At 37.7% G+C, this 24,068-nt stretch overlaps 2 protein-coding genes across 2 annotated transcripts in view; both read right to left on the reverse strand.

The window, feature by feature from the left end:
- Positions 1-7,959, reverse strand: part of Nfkbiz (NFKB inhibitor zeta) — a 29,599-nt gene extending 21,640 nt beyond the window's left edge. Inside the window, exons 1-2 of the mRNA XM_047563986.1 lie at positions 7,655-7,959; positions 6,155-6,230 (exon numbers count right to left, since the gene is read on the reverse strand). The gene's annotated coding sequence lies outside the window, so the exon portion shown is untranslated. The remainder of the gene's footprint in view (positions 1-6,154; positions 6,231-7,654) is intronic.
- A 2,712-nt stretch (positions 7,960-10,671) lies between these two features.
- Positions 10,672-24,068, reverse strand: part of Nxpe3 (neurexophilin and PC-esterase domain family member 3) — a 56,664-nt gene continuing 43,267 nt past the window's right edge. The window contains exons 7-9 of the mRNA XM_047565218.1: positions 23,209-23,282; positions 16,851-17,057; positions 10,672-13,807 (exon numbers count right to left, since the gene is read on the reverse strand). Coding sequence (XP_047421174.1) covers positions 13,257-13,807; positions 16,851-17,057; positions 23,209-23,282 — 832 coding nt within the window. The 3' untranslated portion in view covers positions 10,672-13,256. The remainder of the gene's footprint in view (positions 13,808-16,850; positions 17,058-23,208; positions 23,283-24,068) is intronic.

Genomic DNA, 24,068 nt, shown 5'->3' on the forward strand with positions numbered 1-24,068 from the left:
AAAGAAAAGGAAGAGCCATCGGGGATATGTGTGCATAGAGAGAAGGCAATGGGAGGACACAGCGAGAAGGTAGCCATACGTATATGTCAATCAGAGGGGCAGGCAACTCAGGAGACATGCTACCTGCTGGCACCTTGATTTTGGACTTCCGGTTTTCAGAACAGTGAGAAAATGATTTCTTGTTAAGTCACCCATAGGGGAGCGGGTATTATGCCATGACAGCTCCAACAAACTCAACCCCTCAGTACTTCCATCTATTCCTTACATGCAGATCTTAGGAATGATCTTCTAAAACACAACATTAATTCTTGCCACAAACTTTTATCTAAGTTAGAATTCTTGTCTGTAATATTCTTCATCCCTTACTTAAACATAGTGCTATTTCTGTTGAGTTTTGGTTTTTGTTTGTTTGATTTGTTAATTGATTGGGGTTTGGTTTGGTATGGTTTTGGTAACTGGGAATCAAACCCATGGGTGCTTTTTACCACTGAGCACATCCCCAGTCCTTTTTATTTTATTTTATTTTGAGACAGGGTCTCACTAAGTTACTGAGACTGACCTTGAATTTGTGATCCTCCTGCCTCAGCCTCCTGAGTTTCTGGGATTACACATGTGTACCACCAAACCCAGCTAAAAGTATAGTGCACTGAAGTCAAACTTGGGTTCTATGCTAGCTCATTTTACTCAATAACCACCTACCTTTAATTAATTTCTCTAGGTCTATGTTTTCTCATCTTGTTTTTTTAAAATATTTTTATTAGTTGTTGATGAACCTTTATTTATTTATTTGTATACGGTGCTGAGAATCAAACCCAGTGCCTCACACATGCTAGGCAAGCACTCTACCACTGAGTCACAATCTTAGCCCCTGTTTTCTCATCTTTAAAATGGATATTTTAACTGCATTAAATCATTATGTAGGTTCACAGAGATGGTGCACATGATATGCCTAGCACAACCCCTGGCACATAGTATGGACCCAATGATGACAATTATTATCCATTTTTCAAAGCTATGCTTAATACTTGATTTTTGAGCATTCTGGTATCTTCAGTCCCCCAGGTGAACTTGAAGAGAACACTTGAGAAGGAGAGAATCATGGAGGTGAGTTTTGAGCCCCATCCCATAGGGCCTTGACACTGCCTGAGAACTCTAGAGTGATCATGCAAGGAGCCACGGGGAGCCATTCAGAGTTTCTGAAAAGGATGAAGACATGCTCAGAAGTGGCAGCTGTGTGAACGCAGGTGATCAGGACAGAAACTTCGCAACAGTCAAGGTAACAGGTCATAAACAGCTGAACTGGAGTGGTGCCCACGGGAATGAAGAAGGGGAATTATTTAGAGAAATATTTCAGGCAAATAATTTAAAGGACCAGCACCAGACTGAAAACAGAACAGGAAGAGTAAGAGGTTGCTCCATGACCTTGAGATGGACAGAGGGGCAGTGCCAGGAACAGAAATAAGGAAGCCAGGTGAAGGAGAATAGGGGGCATGAGTTTGATTTTACTCTTCGTATTCGGTTCCCTGTTCTGTTCCCACCACTGCATCTCACTTTTTTTTTGCAGTACTGGGGATTGAACCCAGGGCCTTGTGCTTGCAAGGCAAACACTCTAACAACTGAGCTATATCCCCAGCCCGCATCTCACTTTTTATCTGCACTCTGATAGAGCAGTCTCTGTGTCCTCTTCTTCCAGAAGAACTTCAAGAAGGGATCTCAAAATCTCATCACCACAAAGGCATAAACGGAAATCTCTCTTAAAGGCTATTTGCAATTTAAAGAGAGGCTTTCCCAAAAAAGGAAGTATCATAAAATTTGAGAGCTGACAAAAAGAAATCAGATGTGGTGTAAAGAGAGGGTGTCCTTTAACATTATTATCCCCATGCATTCCACCTCCTGCCTGTTACAAACCCTGGCTGTAATCTGTTACCCTGCCCTAGATTTTAAATGCATGTTGTGTTTACAAATCCCTTATCTTCGTGCTGGATGCTGTTCAACACCACATGTAAACAAACAAAATTATTTCCACTGGCTGTTTAAAAGATATAAAACATTAGCACAGAACAGCAGGGGTGGGAAGGTCCTGACACATCAACCTCTGCCATCTTCCAGATACTAGTTCATCTGTATGACACTAGAGATTCCAAGGCTAAATTGAGAAGCCTGGTCCATCACTTTCAGTTTTTGCCAATGCTTGTCTTCCACCTTATATTAAACCCACCTCCTTTGCCCTTACCAGAGATACTAAATAGAAAGTTCTTATAGCCTTCATAGTAGCTTTTCACAGCTACTGTGATTAGAAAATAAATCATTCTTTCACTTTTGTTGCATATTATGGATTATCTGTTCAATCAAAATTCATGGATTCTGCAGAGAGGAGGGAATAGGAGTGAAGAAAAAAAAGCGTGGCCAAAATCAGAACTCACACAATCCAAGGTTTTCTGGTTCATCTTCATTCACAAGTCCTAATCCCTATATCTGTGGGTCGCCTTTGTAGCTCTGCCCCTTTTGAACCTCTGGCAAGCCTTCTGGGTTTCTTTAAATGTGGAATTTCATGGCAAGTGGTCCAAATTTACAAGAGGACCTGACCCATATGGAATCTAAATGCATTACTTTAATGATTCTCAAAGGAATTATCTCCAACTATGCACTCATTTCTAAGTGTGTGCATTGAAGTACGTGGACAGGCAAGGGTGCATGTGTAGGGAAGGCTGTTCTGTTTTAATGGTTGTCTTGCTGAATCACTCGGCAAATTATTTACTCTGAACTTTGCATTATTTTCTGTCATATCTGTGGTGTGCACTTACTCACTGTACTCTGCCAAACACTGTACAAACTGAGTTAAAAAGAAACACTGTGAAACCATTGTGGGAAATGATCTGGCAATTCCTCAAAAAATTAAACATGAAATCACCATTATCCAGCAATTTGATTTCTGATCATATATCCAAAAGTACTAAAAGCAAAAACTCAAGCAGATACTCATATGCACATATTTACAGCAGCATAATTCATAATAGCCAAAAGGTAGAGGGAATCCAGTCTCCACTGATAAACGGGTAGACAAAAAAAAAAATGTGGCACTTATACACACACACACAGACACACACACACACACACACACACACACATGCACACACATATGCCCATAGAGGAATATTATTCAGCCTTAAAAAGGAAGGAAATTGTGACATATGTTACAACATCAAAAAACCATGAAAACATTATGCTATGTGAAATAAACTGGTCACAAAAGAACTTGTGATTTATATGAGGGACCTACAGTCATGAGTTCACAGAAACCAAAAGCAGAATAGAGGTTGCCAGAGCTGGAGGGGGTAAAGGAATGGGGAATTATTCTTAAATCAATATGAGTTTCAATTTGGGAAGATGAAAGTTTCTAGAGATGAATGCTGATAATGGTTACAAAGTAATGTGAAAGTACTTAATGCTACTGAAATATACACTTAAAAACAGTTAAGATGGTAACTTTTATGTTGTCTACCACAATTTAAAAATATATTTAAAACATTTAAGTACATAATAGAAAAAAATAATTTTTCCTCAAGGAAATTTTAAAAAAAGAGAAAAGTAATTGTTCTTCCTCTGGAAGCCAAGTGTTTTTAAAATTGATGGCGATGATCAGACACAAAGCAAAAAACAGTAACACAACAGACCAGACCAAAGTGTTTTGCATCAATTGAATAAGTACCTGGAGAGCATTAAGAGCAGCCTTTCTTTCACTATCATATGCCCTCAGGAACGTTTTTACACATTTTTTCCTCGAAATATCCCTTGAGGAAAAGTTTAACTGCACAGATACACTGTGTATCCGTTTTTTGTACCATGGCTCTTTGCAGGACCACAAACCACTATCCTTATCTTAAGATTCTTCCCCCAAGAACAATATTTGCCTTCTGGGGGGCAACATCACCCTCTTTGAGAATGCATGCTTTACTCTATAAAACAGGTGCTATAAAAATAGCAAATATGACTGAAATAATTAGAGGATGGAAGGTGCACATATACTACTCAAATACTAGAATGTGTCCAAAAGTCCCATATCAGTATTAAAAGTATCTGAACACTGTGAAACTTCTGAACAAAAAAAGAAATCCATTTCTACTGTCTCCAAATATCTGGAGGTTAGCATTGTACACATAGAGCATCTAGGTGTTTAACAGAGTTTTGGTAAGATTAATTCGTATATTTGGCATCATGAGTAGAGAATGTAGTATTACCATTGTTTAACATAACCATGACAGGATCTATTTTCACACATGGTAAAATGATATATGCAGATTTTATAGAAAAATTGCATAATTTTTCTTATTAACAGAAATTTAAGGGGCTTTGTAATTTTACTACTCAAAGTGTGTACCTTGGGCCAGCAACATCAGCATTACCTAGGGCTTGTTAAAAGGCTAAATCAAGCTCCTCTCCACACCTGCTAAAACAGAGACTGTAGTTCATCAGTATCCTTAGGTGATTCTATTCACATTAATTGAGAAATACTGCCTTAAAAGACAAATATAAAGCTGGGTGCAGTAGCATATGCCTATAATCCCAACTACTTGAGAGGCTGAGGCAGAAGGATCACAAGTTTGAAGACAGCCTGGTCAACTTAGTTAGATCCTGTCTCAAAACAAAAAATAAAAAGGGCTGGGGCTGTAGTTCAGTGGTAGAACACCCCAGGGTTCAATCTCCAGTACTGTTTAAAAAAAAAAATAAAGGTAAATATGAAAACCCTTCCTTAATTCAAAGCATTTTATTTTTAATCATCCAAGTAGATTCACTTATTACTCCTCTCAAATGAATCTAGTTCCTATAGCGCATACAGGAAATACAAACTAGAAAGGGATCATAGGAGATTTCTTAAAAATCACCAGAGCTAAAGCATGTAAATTAGTATCCTGGGAGCTACCTCTGGAAAAAGTTAATTAACTTCTTTCAGGTAGTTTATTAACTGATCCCTGCTCTTACAGGGATGATCTGGAACAGGTGAATGGGTTTGCTATGTTCCCAAGGTTCCATTCTTTAGAGGCAGCCGCCATGGACCCTTCACCAGAGCTGTGATTTAGAATGCTCCAACATTTCGATTTCCAGCATGGAAAGAAAGGTCCTGCCAGAAGCAAGGAAAATGGGTAGCACACACCCACTTCTTTACATTCCTAGCTGTTTCTAAAAATGGCTTCTTAAGTAAAGGCCTGCCTCTCTCCAAAATATTAGCCCAGTTACTTCATACAGCTTCACTCTGAGTTCTGAAGCATTTTCCTGTGGTCTTCTTAAAATACAGAGGGTTAGGGCAAATATCAACTAAAACTTTATTATTTAACTATGAACGGGGAGGAGGTAGTGACCAAGGGTGTGAGTTCGGAAGTGGGGCTAAGTACTTCAGGACCTTAGGAAGAGCGGATCTCTCCCTATTATACCTTTGCTAATATCTCAGTGGCCTGGTGGCAAACCAGGGCTCTCCCACTTACTACCTGAAGGACCCTGAGCCAATCGCTCAATCCTCCTGAGCCTCAGTTTCCTCACCTATAGAATAAGGTTAATTATACTCATGTCAAATGTTATTATGAAAGCTAAAGGCACCCTAGTTGGTCAACTCCTAAAACAAATGTTTACAAACACCTGTTAATTCCCAATCCACTAACTCCTCCAGGAACTGTAAGATAATTTTAACCACTAAGTTTGAAAGGAAAATGTTTTACCTCACAGAGAGCTCCAAATTAAAGGAACAGGAAGTGCTTTAATCAGAAACCACATACGCTAGCTTTAATGAGCCTTTTCACCAAAACTGAGGGTATGATGCTTTCGGAACCTGTTAAAGATTACCTAACCCTGAAATTTGGTCAGCAGAGAGCTGAATTCCCCTCTTAGATGTGTTCATATCCTCCTTCCATGAAAAATAATGGAAATTCAACAGATTTGTTTAAAAACTGCTAAACCACCAAAAAACTTTAGTTCACAAGAAATCATAGAAACATGCCTATGAGTAAAATTCATAATAGTTTAGAAACAACTTCAAAAATTGGTGAAGAAGACAAGAATTGTAGAACCCTTAGAAAAGATCACACTCCCCATTTTTACTTCATCAACCAAAACCTGAGTGACACTTGGATCCTCCTTGGTTAAACATAGCTGCCCTTCTCACCCTTGGGAGTTCAGCATCAGGCCAAGGAAGTCAGAAGGTGAAGTTCAGCCTGGGCCCTTGTGATCTTCCCATTAACCTGAGGAGAAAAAAATCAAGAGGCCACCAAATCAGTGTCAAGTTAAGAGCCAAAAGGAATTTTTTTTTTTTTTTTCAGGAGCAATTCATGGTTGATTTTAGAAAAATTTGAAAATATCCCCCTTAGTAATGTTCTCAGGCATCTGTAGCTTCTTGGAAAGTGTCTTTTGATTTCTGAAAGCAGAACCTATTTCAAGACAAAGTACAAAGATAAGGATTTGCCTCCCTTCCCTCAGTGAGGAGCAATTCGTGCTGACCCTGGTCCTCACCTCCACACTAGAAAGGATGCCAAGTGTTCAACATGCTGGCTTCATGTACTAACTTCTCCCAGATGGACTTCCACCCCTGTGCACCTCACCTGCACCTGCCCAACTGTGTCTGATGCTGAAGAGATGGTGGAGCCGCTGCTGGATCACACCTTGTATTCCAAAGCTAATTAAAAGACTTCAAGGTTACCTGCATATTTAGATGATCCTGTGGCGACTCCCTCCTCTATCAAGGAATACTGAGAGTGGTGAATGGGCCTTGGAAACTTTACTCTCCTTTTGTTGTGGAACAACCTACTGTCTGACTAGGAGAAGCAAAAGAACCATTCTATTCAGCCAGATAATGTATTTCTTTGGATGCCAGTTTCAAATCGAGGGGGTATATATATATATACACAGATATATAACCAAGTGCTAAAATTTACATAATAAATGTCATCCTCTTTGGGACAACCCCCTCACCCACTTCAGTCAGTTTTCTATCCCTGTGAAGAGAATCTTAATTCATACTATAATGAAACACGATTTGATTTGGACAAAACCTCTTAAAATAGTTTGTACAGATTTTTATGAACCTGATGATCCAGCCAAGTCATCAAGTTTCACATTTCCCTCATTCACAAAATGCATTCATAAATTTTAATTTTATAGAGGTAATATAAGAATTTTCCAGGGCAAACTACAAATATTTCCATATACTCCGATATATTTTTCCATAAACACACTGTGACATGGCTGCCCTTTGTGGGAAAGCAGACCTCTAAAGTCACACAGCAAATGACCTGGGAGATTTCTGCCTTGTGGCATCACAGTTCTACCTCACTAAGGCTGAACTATTTACATAAGATTTAGGCTGCCTTCGCCACCTGTCCTATCCACCTCCACTACCAGCATCTTAGTCCCTCCGGTCTTTAAGGTAAACAGACACCATTCCTGCTATTAACAAACTATAGAATCATCCCGGATCTCCCCGCTCCCGCCAAAAAACAAAAACAAAAACAAAAACCCTGCCCCCCAATATTTTGCCCCAAAGCAAATGTAATTACTCAAACATCAGAAAGTGACTCCCAAGGAAAGAATATGGGGAAAGGAAGGGGGGGGGGGGACTTAGCATTTTAAGACACTTTTTCATACTAAATATCAAATAATAAAAATATACCTTTGTGTTTGAAGAGTCAAGTCTACAAATACGTAAAAGCAAATCAATTGTTTCCAGCTGTAATCAGCGATAATAAACCAAGTACGTGAGAGCATGAACAAGATGATCAGTTTCCTTTTGAGGTTACATGATAAGGAGCAGCGAGGCCGCCTTTCCTCTACCAGCTCGCAGTCTGACCTCGTGGCAGCAGGAGGCTGCCGAGTCCCCGGCCCCCTTTATAGGGTTCGCCTTCTGCTCCCCACTGGAGCGGGCAGAGGGGGCGGGGAGCGAGGCACGAGCTTTCTCAAAGGCAGAACCCGGTCCTCCTCTGGTTCCATCCTCTGCGTGGGCACACAGGGCCAGGGGAGGCGGCAGGGGGCAGCCAGGACTAGGTCTGTGGATTTTTTTCCGCACACTGGAAATTCCCAGGCCGAAAAGGTACCGACGCGAGTCGGGGACATTCCCCAGGAGGGCGGGCTCCAAGACCCGGCCTGGAATCGCGCGGGGGAATCAGAGGCCACCTCTAGCAACGAAACTTTTTAAGATGCCTTTCTTGAATGTCTCAGACGAATCTACAGCGGGGATTAGAGCTGACTCCTCATTAGAGCCGCCTCTACTTACTTCGCTTTTTCTGTGTGGCCTCAGCGGGTTGGAATGAGGGTTTGGGGGGAGCTTGCTTTCCACAACGCAGCTTTTTAAACACCGCAATCGAAAAGTAGTATCCCTGTCATGTGCTTTCACTGGAGAATTAAAGGACTAGGAATCTGCAGCATAAATAAAGCAGTAGTCCTGTAACACGATTTATTTTCACTGGCGATGGGTGGATTTAAATAGCGAATGAATCATTGCAGCGCATTGAAAGGATTTCGCCCATCATGTTTAGTTTCATTGTCGCTTTTCCTTTTGGGACACGCTACTGTGAACCCTACTACTTCCTTTCTCTTTCTCTTTTTTTAAGAGTTGCCCTCTCCAGGTCATGTTTGCAACTACACAGGAGATGACCATCTGGTTCTGCTGTAGAAATGGGCATATCTGTAGCCACATGCAGGTCCCTAAAACTCCAGAGGCCTAACCTCCTCTCATTTAATGCTAATATTAAAGAGGAAATTGTATATTTAATGTACATTTTTTAAAAATTTAAGTGCACTTTCAACCTGAAGTTGGTGCAGTGCTTATGTGCTCTGCTCCTATAAACTGCCCTCAACAACCTGCTGACCTTCCACCACCTCCCATTCTCCTCAGACTGCCAGGTGTCCCTAAGCCTCAGGACACTGCATTCTCACTTTGAAAGAGAAAAACAGCAAATCCACATCTTATTTCTTTATTCCACACATCGATGCCAGGCATTCTGAGTTCACTGAGACTGCACTGTTGAATAAACCTGGAGAGAATAATGCTTCACACAGGAAAATGAATACATTTAAAGAAGAATTTCTGGTGTTAGTGACTAGCTAACATTTAAAAGCTGACTTTACCCAGAACCCACAAACATAATGCTAATCAGTTTTTCTGTTGGGTTGAGGAGTCTTATTTCTGTTGGCTCCCTTGGGTGTTTATTTCCCTGTACCTCTCAGAGAACATCATTTCCTTAAACAGATCCAGAAACAGACTCACTACTGACATTAACACATGAATATGTAAAGACTTACCGTATTTGTTCTTGTCATGAACCCTGATTTATCAATCTGAAACTTAAGGCTTGAAGCCAAGAAATGTCAGTCAAGTGGTAGTTAATAGAAGTATTATGGAATGATAAAAATGTATCATCCTGGGGGCTGGGGTTATAGCTCAGTGGTAGAGCACTTGCCTAGCACATGTGAGGCACTGGGTTCCATCCTCAACACCACATAAAAATAAATAAAGGTAAAAAAGAAGAAAAAATTTAAATGGATCATACTGGAACACCAAAGGTCTGTTTGCTACCTGCTAAAGAAAGGTGACTTTTAATAGGATAACTTCTATAAAATATAATTTGCATAGAAGGGCCTTATTATAGTTCTCACTTTCACAATACCATCAAATCAATCACTTTAGTTCTGGAATATGAGATTCACTAACTCATATATTAATATTGTCACTCCAAAATAAAAGTCCATATTTTAATCCAATGAAATTATATATAAACCACTGTTTTAATATTTTTATTGTAAGCCTAAATATTCAACCCCATAATGGCCAACTTACATAATAATATTAGTCGAACTACTAGGCAGATGTTTATAATTAAGTTTTTAAGGATATTTAACATAAAAAATATTTATACTATATTTTAAATTTAAAAAACAGATCCAAATTACCTATTCTCTATAACTACAGTTGTCCCACAGTATTTTGGTTCTAGAACTCCCTGCACATACCAAAATCTGAGGCTGCTCAAGTCCCTTAAGTAAAATGGTATTGTAAAACTTATGTTCATCATCCCATCTAATGTATCATCTCTAGATCACTTGTAATACCTAAAACAATGTAAATGCTATACAAACAGGTGTTATGTTGTATAGAGATTAAGAACCAGACAAATCTGTATGTATTCAGTATAGATGCCATTTTTCCCAAATATTTTTTATCGGAAGTTTGTTGAATCCACAGATATGAAGGGCCCACTGTATGTGGTTTAAAATCCCGGAAGAAAATATACAAAAATGCTGATGTTGATTGCATTCGTGTGATGGAATTATGGATTTTTACCCAGTATTTTCTTCTAGGTTTTGTAGTCTTTAAAAAAAAGTATGATGCCCTTTATATTTATAATGAGACATGCATATTTAAAATAAACTACTTTTTGGCTGAAATGCTAATATACACAACTATGTGGTACTGCCCCAAAATAAAATTTTCAGAAGAAAATATTGTGCGGGTTGGTATTTCTCATTTGAAATGCCTGGGACCAGAAGTGTTTCAGATTTTGGAATGTTTTGGATTTTAGATCATCTGCATATTTATATGAGATATCTCAGTGATGTGACCCAAGTCTGAACAAGAAATTTGTTTCATATTCACTTTATACACGTTGCCCTAAAGATAATTTTTTGTTGTTGTTGTTGGCGGTGCTGGGGATACGAACCCAGGGCCTTGTACTTGAGAGGCAAGCACTCTACCGACTGAGCTATCTCCCCAGCCCCCTAAAGATAATTTTATGTGACATTTTTGGTGCATCTTTTTTGACTGTGTCCTATCACATGAGGTGTGAGGTGTACAACTTTTCACTTGTGGTATCATGTCAGGTGCTCTAAAAGTTTTGGTTTTTGGAGCATTTGGGGTTCTGGATTTTCAGATTACAAATACTCATATCTAATTGTTCTAAGAAAGGTTTGTGTAGGGCTGGGGTTGTGGCTCAGTGGTAGAGCGCTTGCCCAGCATGTGTGTGGCACTGGGTTTGATCCTCAGCACCACATAAAAATAAAGGTCCATCAACAACTAAAAAATATTTTTTAAAAAAGAAAGGTTTATGTAACATTTCAATTTATATCAAAGTTTACACATGATGCAGAAAGACAAAAGAGGAATGAAAGTGACTAAGACTACCACTGTGTCAACAAATCTTTAGAACCTTAAGTAACCAAATTAAAAAGTAATTAAAACTGGACAAGGTCACAGGAAATCAGTTGCAGCAGCCTCACTCCAAACCCCTGGAGATTCAGTGTTTGCTTTCTTCCTAAAATTGTCCTGAAAAAGTGACTCCTCAGCTTGCTCCAGCAATCCTTCTAGAGAAAGTGCCAAAAAGTTCTCAAAAAATAAAACTTCTGCTGGGCATAATGCTAGTAATCCCAGCAGCTTGGGAGGCTAAGGCAGGAGGATCCAGAGTTCAAAGCCAGCCTAAGCAACTTAGTGAAGCCCTAAGCAACTCAGTGAGACTCTACCCCCAAATAAAATACAACAAAAGGCCTGGGGATGTGGCTCAGTGGTTAAGTACCCCTGAGTCAATCCCGAGTACCAAAAAAATTTTTTTAAAAACTTGTTTACAAAATTCTAAGACGCTGAACTCCCACATACCTTAGTTCAAATCCAACTTCAAGTTCTTCATCTATAAACTACCACCTATACTATTGGATCATGATCAGAATTAAGTTATTGGTAAGCCCTTGAAATAGTAGACAAGCAGTCTTATTCCCTGGTTCCACCTTCCTGCATCAGAATCACTGGCCTCTTGTCATAAACGTTAGTTCCCCAATTCCTGGAAGCAGATCCTAATTCTGAAATTTTATCAAATTTTATCAAATATAACAAGCTTAAGGTCCATTAAAATTAATTTAACTACTTTGGTCCTCTTCAGGTTCAGAAAACAAAAATTCTCTTGCTGTAAAATGTATTATAAATGATGATCTTTAAGAACAGGAAAGGAAGATCTTAGACACTAAGTTAAAAAATCAAATTCTTTGACTTATTCTTCTACATATGCATACTTCTCATGCTTTAAGCATCCATCATTACCTCTAAAACCTTCTTCATGTGTCTACCTAGCAACAACTAAAACTAGACTGTAATCTAGCATAGAACAGTACTTACTAAATGACCCCAAATTAACTTCAACTCATTTAAAACTAATGAGATAGTCAAATAAAATTGACAATTAAATGGTTTTTAGCATGAGAGAATGTGTATACACATGCCTAAATCAAGAAATACCTGTCATGAATTTTAATATCTGATTTTATTAATATCTAATTAGATTTTAACTTCTAATTTTGGTATGTAGTTCAAAATAACCAAAAAAGAAACACTTGAAATTGGCAGGAAAAAACTTCTACATCTTTATAATAATAAATAGCATTCTTTACATAAAAGTCAATTCTTAAAAGCCCTCAAACTTTAGAACATAAAAATAAACTTCTGGGTATAGATTTCCCCCTTTCAGTTCCAAAAATGGCTATTTTTAGAATAAATACTTGTTGCACAAAAATTTAGCTGAGCCAAATAAGAAACAATCATTCAATGCAAATATCAATTCAAAGCACAGATTTTATCTATACTGCTTTCATAATTTCCCCTTTACTTCTTTCCTAGATAAAAGAGGGAAATTATTAATATCCCACACTATAAAATTCTGACCAAGCACATTGGCCTTTTCAAGTAATTCAGAAAAGGTAGATCAAGAGAGACTCCTGGGACACTGCAATCTTCAGTGTGTTCACAGGAGCCTGTAACTATAAGCCCTCTTTAATTCACAACCCCCCCAAAGATGGACCACTTGTACTATTCATGCAGATATATTCAATTTCCTTTACCACATAGCTACGAACACTTCCACTGACAACCAAATTTGTCCCTTCCATTTACATCAAAACATTTCTCACATGCTTTAACATAGTAGTCTCCACTCCCAGAAGCTAGTTCAAATAAACTCATTAGCATCTTTGGTTACAAGGGCAATACAGTGTGTAGATGCTGTTAATAAGGATTCTACCATGGTTAAGTCAATTGGAAAAAATCCTAAAGGTAGATATAAATATAGCCTGAATTTTCCAAGCTCCTTACAGGTCATCATATAAAGTACAGCACTTTTTGAAGTGTTACATATATTGATGGTAGCCATCTCATAATGGGGTCACCCACAAACTTTATGTACCATGAGTCAATTGGAGAGGTCACAGAATGTGATTCATCTAGTCCCCTCTAGCACAAGCTAGGTCTCCAAGGGGCACACAAAAGATAAGAACATGTCCATCTGGTTCTTCACAATAACTTCATCTGGGTGCAGCTTGTGGGGTAGATAATGGGCCAGGGTCATCTCCCAGGCATCAACAAGATATACTCCAACCCCTGAGAACATCCTCCGAAGGATGGTGTCCAGCTGAAAGTTGTACCAGTCACTGTTGAAGAGGCTCACTTCAGGCCCCAGTTCTTGGGCATTGGCTGTCCGGATGACCACCACAGTCTTAGGGCTTCGATCCAGGAGCTGGACCACTGACCGACGGATGTTCCTGAGTCGACGGATATACACTTCCAAGGGGAAGGTGCTGAAGTGAGACCATAGGGCTATGGCAATCACTGTGTTCCTCCCTCCCACAATCCCATTCAGTTCATTTGCCACATAACGGAGATCATTGCTAAAGACAGATGTGAAGCGGATGGGTGGACCATGGCAGCGGTATTTGAGCAGGATGTTGTGCTTCTGGTCCACTGCAAGGAAGGGACCCACATTCTTGGGACTACCCATTTGAAACTCCACTAAGTCTGAAACAAGGAAAACTCAAACTCATAAAAACATTCCAACCATGCATGTATATTTGAATATTATTTACCAAGTAGCTTCAAAGAACAGTTTTTAAAATAAAAGTACAGCAAAAACATACAATACAAATATTAAAGGAATACCTATTTCACTGTTCCCACCTATGAATCAAAAGACCTTTATTTTGACATATTATTCAAATAACCCCATAAATGTGATATTATAAGTAATGTCATTAGTGAAAGATTCTACATCTATAAATATGCTTCAAAAACAACATACCTGTTAAATTATTAAGCCAAAAAATCTTGCTGTTTGCATTGATAGTTGAATATTTAGAAGTCAAATTGGCATTTACACTTCATGCTTCTAATAGGTAAATATTACATCTTCCAGAACAAGGGCTATAACTTCTATTTTATGAGCACAATTAGTAATCAACTAATTCTCTTGGAAAACGTGATCAACTTGGAGGACATTATGCTAAGTGAAATAAGCCAAGCACAGAAAGACAGATATGCATGATCTCCCTAATGTGTGGAATCTTAAAGTTTTACACTTACAGTAGAATACAGAAACTCACAAGAGGCTGGAGAGTTTGGTGGAGGTGAGGGGATGAGAAGATACTACGAAGGTACATAGCTTCAGTTAGGAGGAATAAGTTTTAGGAGTCTATACAGCAAGGTAACTATAGGGGTAATTATGGTTAATAATGTATTGTACATTTCAAAATTGTTTAATGTTCTTATTACAAATAAATGCATTTGTGATAGATGTTAATTAGCTTGATATAATCATTCCAGAATATATACATGTCAAAATATCACCTTGTACCCCACAAATAAGCTCTTTTTTTTTTTTTTTTTTTTTTTTTTTTTTTTGCAGTACTGGGGATTGAACTCTGGGATGCTCCACTACTGAGCTACATTACCAACACTTTATTTTTTGAGACAAGGTCTGGCTAAATTGCCCAGGCTGGCCTTGAATTTGTAATACTCAGTCTCAGTCTCCCAAACAGCTGGGATTAGAGATGTATGCTACTGCACCTGTCTGAAAATAAACTTTAAAATAAAAATAATTTTTAAAAAATAACACAATCTAAGTTGTAATCCTGGTGTGGGGTGGGGGGAAGAAGCAAGTTCCTCTTTTCATAGTAAGTAAAAAAAAAAGAAGCAACTCTGTTTCTTTTGACTTTCGGTTTTACCCCATGGCTGAAAAAAGTCAGTCAACACCCTACAAGAGAACTTTTTCTGTCCTGAGAAATGACAAAGGCAGCAACACAATTTAGACTTCCCTTCTGTCCCTCCCCCTTTATCTAAGTTGTGTTTCAAGGTCTATTCCTCTGAAATACTCTGAAGATTCAAGGAATCTGTGGGACCCCAGTTACTCCTAAAAAACTCTGTACTTGATCTCTTGATATATGCCCCCATGAGGAAAGGGGAACTCATATCTATTAATGTTCCCAAAGTGCCCTACAGGGAACAGAGTAAGCAAATACTGGCATCACAATTCCATCAACATTTCCTAAGCACCCAGGAAAGGCTCCACAGCCCTTGCCCTGAGAGAGTTTACAGTCAATTCTGAGGAGATGGCATCAGACTGTAATTGTCCACATTAAGTGTTCAAGTAGGTTTTACTTTTTCCTTGCTGCAGTGCAAGGCTTCTCTATTAGATTTTCCTACCAGATTCATCACTATTTAGCATCCAGCCCTACTTAAACCAAATAAAAGCTCAAGCTACCATTTTCTTTTGATTAAGATCAAGCAACCACACAAAGCTTTATTTTTATTGGATGAAAATTTGTCTTTAAAGGGGCTGTGGAAAACGATCAAAACACTCAAAGTGATCACTGTTATTTAAGGAGACAAGAAGCTACGATGTTAGAAATTAAGAAGCAAGAAACTATAGGTATCTGAAAGGCCCTGCCTGGTCAACATCAAATCATTCTTAGTACCAGGCTATACAAATTAATTCCCTTCAGATTTTTAATTTGTTTTATTAATAAAAACTCAACTATGTCTGTTTCAATTTAAAAAAAAAAAAAAAAGTGAAAACTGCAATTGACTTTTCCCCTTTTGGGGTAATATCTACTTCTTCCTTTTCTTCTAAAAATTAAATTTGAAAGTGAGCTGATATAATTAATAGAAGAATGAATAAAACACATCACAAGCAGCAAATCATAACAAACTATGAGGATCTGCTTTATGAAAAGCCCTGCCCATACATAACCATCCAAAACAAAACAAACAGGGGCTGGGGATACAGCTCAGTTGGTAGAGTGCTGGTCTCTCAAGCACAAGGCCCTGGGTTCAAACCCAGCACCGCAAAAAAAAAAAAAAAAACAGTTGCCACAGAACTATCAACTCTCTGAATTGTAAACAGGTCCTTTATTTTTACTACCAGGAGTCAACCCTCCTTGCCCCATATACATTCCTTCCAGAAAGAAGAGAATGCCATTGTGAATAAGTGGTGGGTTTTGTTCTGAGTCTGGAGAAAGCCCCAGAGAAACGAGAAGCAAACAGCGCTGGAACGTACCCACACTCCCTCAGGAGGAGCCAGCAGTACTTCAGAGTGCCCCCAGTGGTAGGCAACAAAGGGATGGTTTTACTACATGGATGCATTAAAATGAACCACAGAAAGTTTCCTTCCAGGTAAATCTACTATAAATTTGAGGTTGGACCAATCAACTAGAAGAGAAATGACTGGAAATGTCTACCTTTGTCTTACAATCCAGAATATCAGAAGTAAAAGACAGCTGTAAAGTGACATACATGGTCCTTCAATCTCATCTCACACATGGAAAAAGAAAGCTCTGAGAAGTAAATGACTTGTCCAGGGTGGTCATAGAGTTAATCAGAGGATGAATCTTTCTGAATTGATCATAAATTGTCACACATCTCTCCAGAGTCAGGATGCCTCTTTAATCCTACAGAGAAATTGCTTCCTCACCTGAGACCTTTTTTAAGGGTTAGAGTGAGTCTACTTATTTTAAATTGGATTTCATCCCCGTGGGATATAGTTATGAAACAAAAGTAAAGTACCAACCTGGAACAAATGTAGTGAGGTATTCAAACCATTGCCTGATTGTCGAGTCACCAAATAAATACACCATTTTTCTTTGTAAGCATTCTGTAATGTTGTCAGGGTCATTAAAATGGCGCATCTTAAATCTTCTGGGCCTCCACTGGTCTTTGTAATAATACCCAGAAGGAAAAGTTTCTGAGCCTTCAGGTACTTCTACATTGTTAGTTTCTGTAAGAAAAAGAAAAAAAAAAAAAAATATATATATATATATATACAAACACATATATATTCTGAAATTTTCTTCCAGTAATAGATGAAAAATGTTGCAGGAAATACAATCATGTCCATATATTTGTTAGCCTGCTAGCATATGGGCAACATTTCCTGTTATCATATCTCAAAGAAATCCCAGACTTTCCCCTTCATACAGCAAGATTCTCTTTTGCACAGAAGTGGGAATATGTGAAATGCATGTAGGAGTACTGGTGAACATCAGGGAAAAGGAGGTCTCTGAGCATTCTTCTGATTATGTATGTTTTTATCAAAGCCAAAAAATAAAGGCAAAAACCAAGGAAATGTGTAGATGTAACTATGTGTCCATCAATGCTCCAGAAAAAGCAGAAGTATTTTTTATCCAAATACCTGTGAGGCAATAAGAATTTTATATTTTACATATGTATAGTAACATTAGTCTGACATATCTTGGTTCATTAAAAGGAAAGTTTAAATCTATGGGTCCTAAATTCATTGACCACATTGAAACAAATGACATACAAAGGATTATTCTTGGCCAGGCATGGTAGTGCACGCCTGTAATCTCAGCTGCTCAGGAGGCTGAGGCAGAGGACTGCGAGTTCAAAGCCAGCTTCAGCAAATGCAAGGTGCTAAGCAACTCATTGAAACTCTGTCTCTAAATAAAATACAAAATACGGATAGGGATGTGGCTCAGTGATTGAGTACCCCTGAATTCAATCCCCAGTACCCCCCAGAAAAGGATTATTCCCCACAATGCAATAGGTTCATAAGGTGTTTAAGCATAAAAAAGCATCAGCAACATGTACTCACCTTTGTAACCTAGCTACACACAACACAAGCCCCAACTACCTTTTAGAGGGACAGTCAACCTCTTTCTGCCCTAATACCTCCCTTGGAAAATGCCTCCATGGAAACAACATGCTTTACAAATGCGTCAAAACAGATAGCGATGACTAATATTTCTTGCAGTTTATTCTGCATCAGACACTGTTCAGAGCAATTACACCTAATATCTCATATGAAGTTCACAATAACTCTTTAAAGAAGGTGCTATTACTATCCCTGCACTTCAGAACAGTTGAGCAACTTGACCAATGTCCCAGAGCTAAGCTAGTAATGATGCAGTCAGAACCTGACCTGAGCAGGTGAGCCCCAAAGCCCAGGTTCTTCACCATGGTTCAGGAGCACTCAGAAATAGATGTTAGTAGATGTCAGCAATTTCTTTCTGCTTTTTTTGTTTCTTGAAGGTACATATTTATTTCTAACAATTATTCAAATCTATAATCTTCAAAAAAAAACCAATCATTTTATGTCACTTCTTTACACAACCCAAAGTTCAACCTTGATCATATTCTACTCATTTTACAGTGTAGTGGTCTGGTAAACCACAATTTGAAATGCAAATGTTTATATCAGTCAGAAATTTAAATTTAAGTAAGTCCTTTATATACAACTATTTTCTGTTTATCTGACTTCTCAACATTATCCATGCCACTCAAAATTATTTTGGATTTTTTATTTCCTTCAAAGAAAATGCCCTATTTCACAGAGTGTAGATCTAATCATTTTTTCCCTTGTGTATCTTTGTAGGTTCAGGGACCAAATGGAAAGGTAAATAGTGTTTTAAAAGCTTTACTTTGGCAAATATGATTAATACAGAAAATGGAGGGGTGATGAATAAATGTTTATTTACTTATAAAAAAAACTTTCTCAGTCAGGTGAAACCTCTAGTCCCCCAGCGACTTGGGAGGCTGAGGCAGGAGGATTCTGAGCCCAGAAGCTCAAGACCAGCCTGGATACCAGAACAAGACCCCATCTCAAAAACAAAAAACAAAAGAATCTTTCAACATGTTGTAAAGTGTGGCTTTTCCATGTAACTATACCTTGCCCAAGCTCACACATTTCATCACACATCAAAACTGCATGGTTAGAGAGCTACAGTGAAAACACCCAGGTCCACAGAACACATTTACTAGAGTAAATTAAAAGTGGTTTTGAAGTTAAAATTTTTAATTTGGTAATTTGGCTATTTTGTGCCAAATACATGTTAAAAAGAAATGTATATATCACACAGGAAAAAATACCATTTCCATTCAATTGTTAATTATTTACTACCAGAGTTAAGTCAAGCAAAGCAAATCAATTACTGAATCTGACATACATTCTTTAAACAATAACAACTGTATTTTTTTCTTTTAGGTGAAATGTACATGCCTATGCTGCCCCCTTATGGCCATTGGAACAAAAATATTACCTGACTCATGTCAAGGGGTCAGAAGTTGTTGAACTCAATGCATTTTCATAATAAGGTAACTAAGATATGAAAGTCTCTTAAACTGATGATATAACCCCTAATGTTCTATTCATTTGGAATTAAATTAAATCAAAATAAAGATTTACTGCTCAATTTTATGGTTATCTTGAATATTGCTGGTGAGAGGAAATGTTTACACTAAGGTACTTGTAAAAGGCAGATATGAAGATATCTGTATAAAATCAGAAGGTTTATCTTTGATTTGCAAATAATGTCCAGTCTTCTCTAAAATGGCCTGGCTTCCCTTTAAAGCCCATAGCTAACATTTTCCTCCAAATGGTGTCATCCCATGCCATCATTAACCATAATGAAGGCTATCTGGGCCCAAAAATGGAACAAAAGGAGAGGGGGCAGGGATAGTAAGGCAGTAAAATAAATTTTCTTAAACCACTTAGAAAGAGCTGGACAAGAGGGATACAATGTAAATTAAGAGTTCGGGTATTATATTTCAATAGAATAGGTAAGCATTCCCTGCCGCCTCCCACCCCAAAAAAGCTCAAGTTTCTGGTGAGGTTGGAATCCATCAAGGTCACTGAGTCATTTAGTTGTGATAGTCTGGGGACCACAGTACAATGCTAATAGAAGTTCAGTAGTAATTCTGACACTTAAAAGCCTGTCAGAAACCAAACACTTGGTCTTCATAAGCTAGCCTACTCTAATTAAAAACTGGGTTTTTTGGTTTTTTTTTTTTTTGCCCTTGACTGCAATTATACCCATACATGAAGGTATTACTGGCAATCTCAAGCAATCCACTAGACTCTAAATAGGAACCTTGGAATAATATTACCTTATAGGGGAGTTAATTAACTAAAACAAATATAACAAAATTTTATAGAGTGCAAATTCCAAAATACAGGTTTCATAAGTGAAATGATAAAGGTGTAAAAATTATGAACACATCCAGGGAATGGCAAAAAAAAAAAAAAAAAAAAAAAAACAGAAGAGGAGGTTAGAGTATCTGATGGTGCTAGAAAGTAAAGTGTTCCATAAAAAAAATGAGAACATGTCAAAGGTATAGGAAACCCCTGTAACAATTCCAATTGACAATGTCACAAATCTGGAACAATTTGAGGAGGGGGGAAGCAATTAAGCTGGATTATAACCCAAATATGAAATTATGATGAGTTCATGCTGATATAAATAAATGTAGGAAAAGGGATAATACTTCTTTATGAAAGAATTTCAACTAACGAATGTTGAAGGAATGACAGATATCATTATTAGGTTGTCATTAGAATTCCACAGAATTCACTGCTAAGAGCTAATGAGTGCTAAAATTAACAGGTGATTATTTGAGCAGAAACAAAATGATGGCAGAGGAGAAAAAATATGAACCCTTATTCAGGGCCTTTGAGTGCCCCCTGTGGGTCACTGCAGTGAATTTCAGTGAGGTACTGCTAAGCGGAGTTCCTTTGAAAATCCATAATGCTCCTGCCCTTCTCTTTTTCTTTACAATTACCTCCCTGGTACAAGATGATTTTCTCAACGAAAGCTAGCCTACTCTGCTCCTACTGATTTAGGTTTTATTCCTCTAAAAATCCATCAAGAGCCTTCCTAGTTACAGAATCTGTCTTTCCTTTAACCAGAATAGTACATCACATACCCTCACCACTTCCTGTCAGGTGGAAGTAAACAAAAAAGCTACTTCCACCAACCATTTCACAGGCACCTGAGACATCACAGACAGGGCTGTGGAAAAGAAGTGTAGATGTGGTGTTCGGGTAGGGCCTCCTCAGGATGTCAGAAATGGTAGTAGTTGGAGTACTATAAGAGGTATCATGTCTACTGACATCTTGGCCATGGGCTGAAATTAAGATAGATAAGTATCTCCATTAATGATGTTTCACATATTACCTTCTAAAACTTGTGATTCATCTAGTTTAAGTAAACCAATATAGCTTTTCAATAGGTAAAGACTGAGATTTCTTATGACACACAATAGTAGAGACCAGAAATAAAACTGACAGTTTCCTGCCTGTACTGGGGCCACAGACTAATTTTATTTAACCCACACACTATTTTGAGAATTCTGAATTGGAAGCTAATGCTATAAAATGTGGAAATATCACATCTTTTAAATTAACATTTCTGGGGTTTCATGAAAAAAAAAAAAAAACAATCTACAAATCTGGCTGCACTGGGTTTGCTTCTGCAGGGAAACAAAGCTGCACAAACAGCAGGAGAAGAAGAAAGGTTTCCCCACTGAAGTGGTCCTTGCTTTTGATTAATTCCCCACAACTCACACAAGGCACATGTATGGCTAATTGCCCATTATACTTGATCACTGTGTATTTTATACCTTGCCCTTATAGTAAAAGGCTTTACAACATCTGCTGTGTGGGATACTATTAATGTTTTCAACTAAAAGGAACTCGCCCACCATCTGTATAATAATGTTCATCCTTTCTAAAAATCATGATAGCTAGCTACATCTATTCTGCAAAATCATAACACACTCCTCTGAATTTCATCCTTTTACTATTAATATCCTACAGCAATGCATCAGAATGATCTGGAAAGTTAAAATACAGATTTCTGGGTCCCACCAGCCACAGTCTAAGGTGGGACCTAGAAATTCGTAATTCTAGCAATTGCAATTCTAGTAGTGCTGTATTACTGATGCACACTTTGAGAACAGTTACTGTTCATCAACTCAATAGTTTTTAGTTTCTGTATGTTTTGGGGGTGTGTGTGTATGTGTGTGTGTGCACATATGCTGGAAATTGAACCCAGGATTTTGGGCACACTAAGCACTACTACATCCCCAGACCCTACTGAATGCTTTGGATTTTTAAAATTTCCACGCCATTACTCAGTCATAAAGAAGCATGACTTTGTGGTATTTGCTGGTAAATGAATGGAACTGGAGACTATTATGCTAAGTGAAATAGACAAAAAGTCAACTGTCAAATGTTTTCTCTGATATGTGGAAGCTAATCCAAAATAAGGAAGGAGGTATAAAAAAAGAATAGAAGAAATATCAGTGGAGCAGACAAAAGGGAATGAAGGGAAGAGAAAGATAGTGGAATGAATCTGACCTAATTTCCCTATGTACATACATGAATATACCACAGTGAATCTCAGCATCAAGTATATCCACAAGACACTTTTTTTTTAATTTAAAAAAATAATAAATAGCAGAAAGATCAGTAGAGTAAAGGAAAGGGAACAGAAGGTAGGAAGAACAGAAGGGAAGGTGAAGTACTGGGGGCTGAATTAGAACAAATTATATTCCATGCTTTAAAATTATGTCTAAATGAATTCTATTGTCAAATATAACTAAAAAGAACCAATAAAAAATTTTCATGCCAATTTTACACACATTCCTTGAGTATCTCTAGTGTAGCAATATCTAACAGAACTTTTTGCAATCGTTTATAGACTCCACATAAAATGCTGTCAAATATGATAACTCTTGATTATGTGTGACTAAAGAACTGAATGTTTATTTAATTTTAATTAATCTAAACTTAAATAGCCTCATGAAGTTAGTAGCTACCATACTGAACAATATAACTCTATGGGCTCTTGAGAAGATAAACAGAAGGGGAAGGAATGATGAGAAAGACAACTTTTACATAAACATAAATAGAAAAACCCAGAATTAATCACATAAGATCTAGCTAATGTTTTTTTTAATCAGTTTTTAATATTTTCAGTTATGTCAGAAGTAACCAGGCATGTTAAAGTGACAAACTGATTTATAATATCAAAATGACAGAGATTCAACCCATTTAGCAAGAAAAACAATAAATCATCAAACTCATTCTTTTTTTTTTTTTTTTTTTTTTTTTTTTTTTTTTTTTTTACCTTTTATCCTCCTGGGAACCACAGTCACCCAATCAGGTCCACTGGAATTGATTGGCATTTTGATATTGACACCACTTTAAGAGGAATAAAAAAGCACAAGCTTAGATTCAGGGGCATTTATTTCCAGTTATGCATCTTTATCTGCACATGAAAAAAAGGATATGATTTTACAGAGCCTTATTATGATAAAAGGTGTTAGCCAACAATATGAATAATTGACAAACTAGGTCTTTTGTAATAAGTACACTATATGGGTATATAAATTGAAGAGGAAGTTAACATATTCTTAATAAGTTTTCAACACACTATATATTCTTAGCCAGTCCTAAGAATGCAAAATCCAAAAGGACAAATGCTGGCTTATATTACTTACTCTTCTAGTACTCAGAATAGCTCACGCTGACAAGAATGCCTAATTTGTCACTACCTGCTTTTCACGCTGCACAACTCCGTAGAATGCCAGATTCCTTAGGCCTTGCCAGATCTGAGATGAGACCCACTTGAAAAGACTCTTGCCTCCAGGTACGTACTGATGCAGTGCTTTGTTCATCATTCCTCTGACTCTCAAGTGCCTGTCCCCCTTACCAAAATATATATTCCTCAAAAGACGTGGATGGCACCTCATTCACCCTGTGACAAGCCCTGGACTAGAATCCATGTTCAGATTCTTTTTGAATGGCTGCATGAAAAACTGAGGGAGAGTGAAGATCAGAAGAATACTAAGAACCTGATACAACTATTACAGATACTGAGCCACAATAATTACCTATTATACTTAGATCAAAACAAATTTAAAAATTAAATTTCCAGACTCTTGATGAAGGAACATTCAGTCATGTTTTTTTATTGTTTCATCAATT

This window comes from Sciurus carolinensis, chromosome 9 (genome assembly GCF_902686445.1).
Source record: "Sciurus carolinensis chromosome 9, mSciCar1.2, whole genome shotgun sequence".
NCBI classification, from domain to species: domain Eukaryota; kingdom Metazoa; phylum Chordata; class Mammalia; order Rodentia; family Sciuridae; genus Sciurus; species Sciurus carolinensis.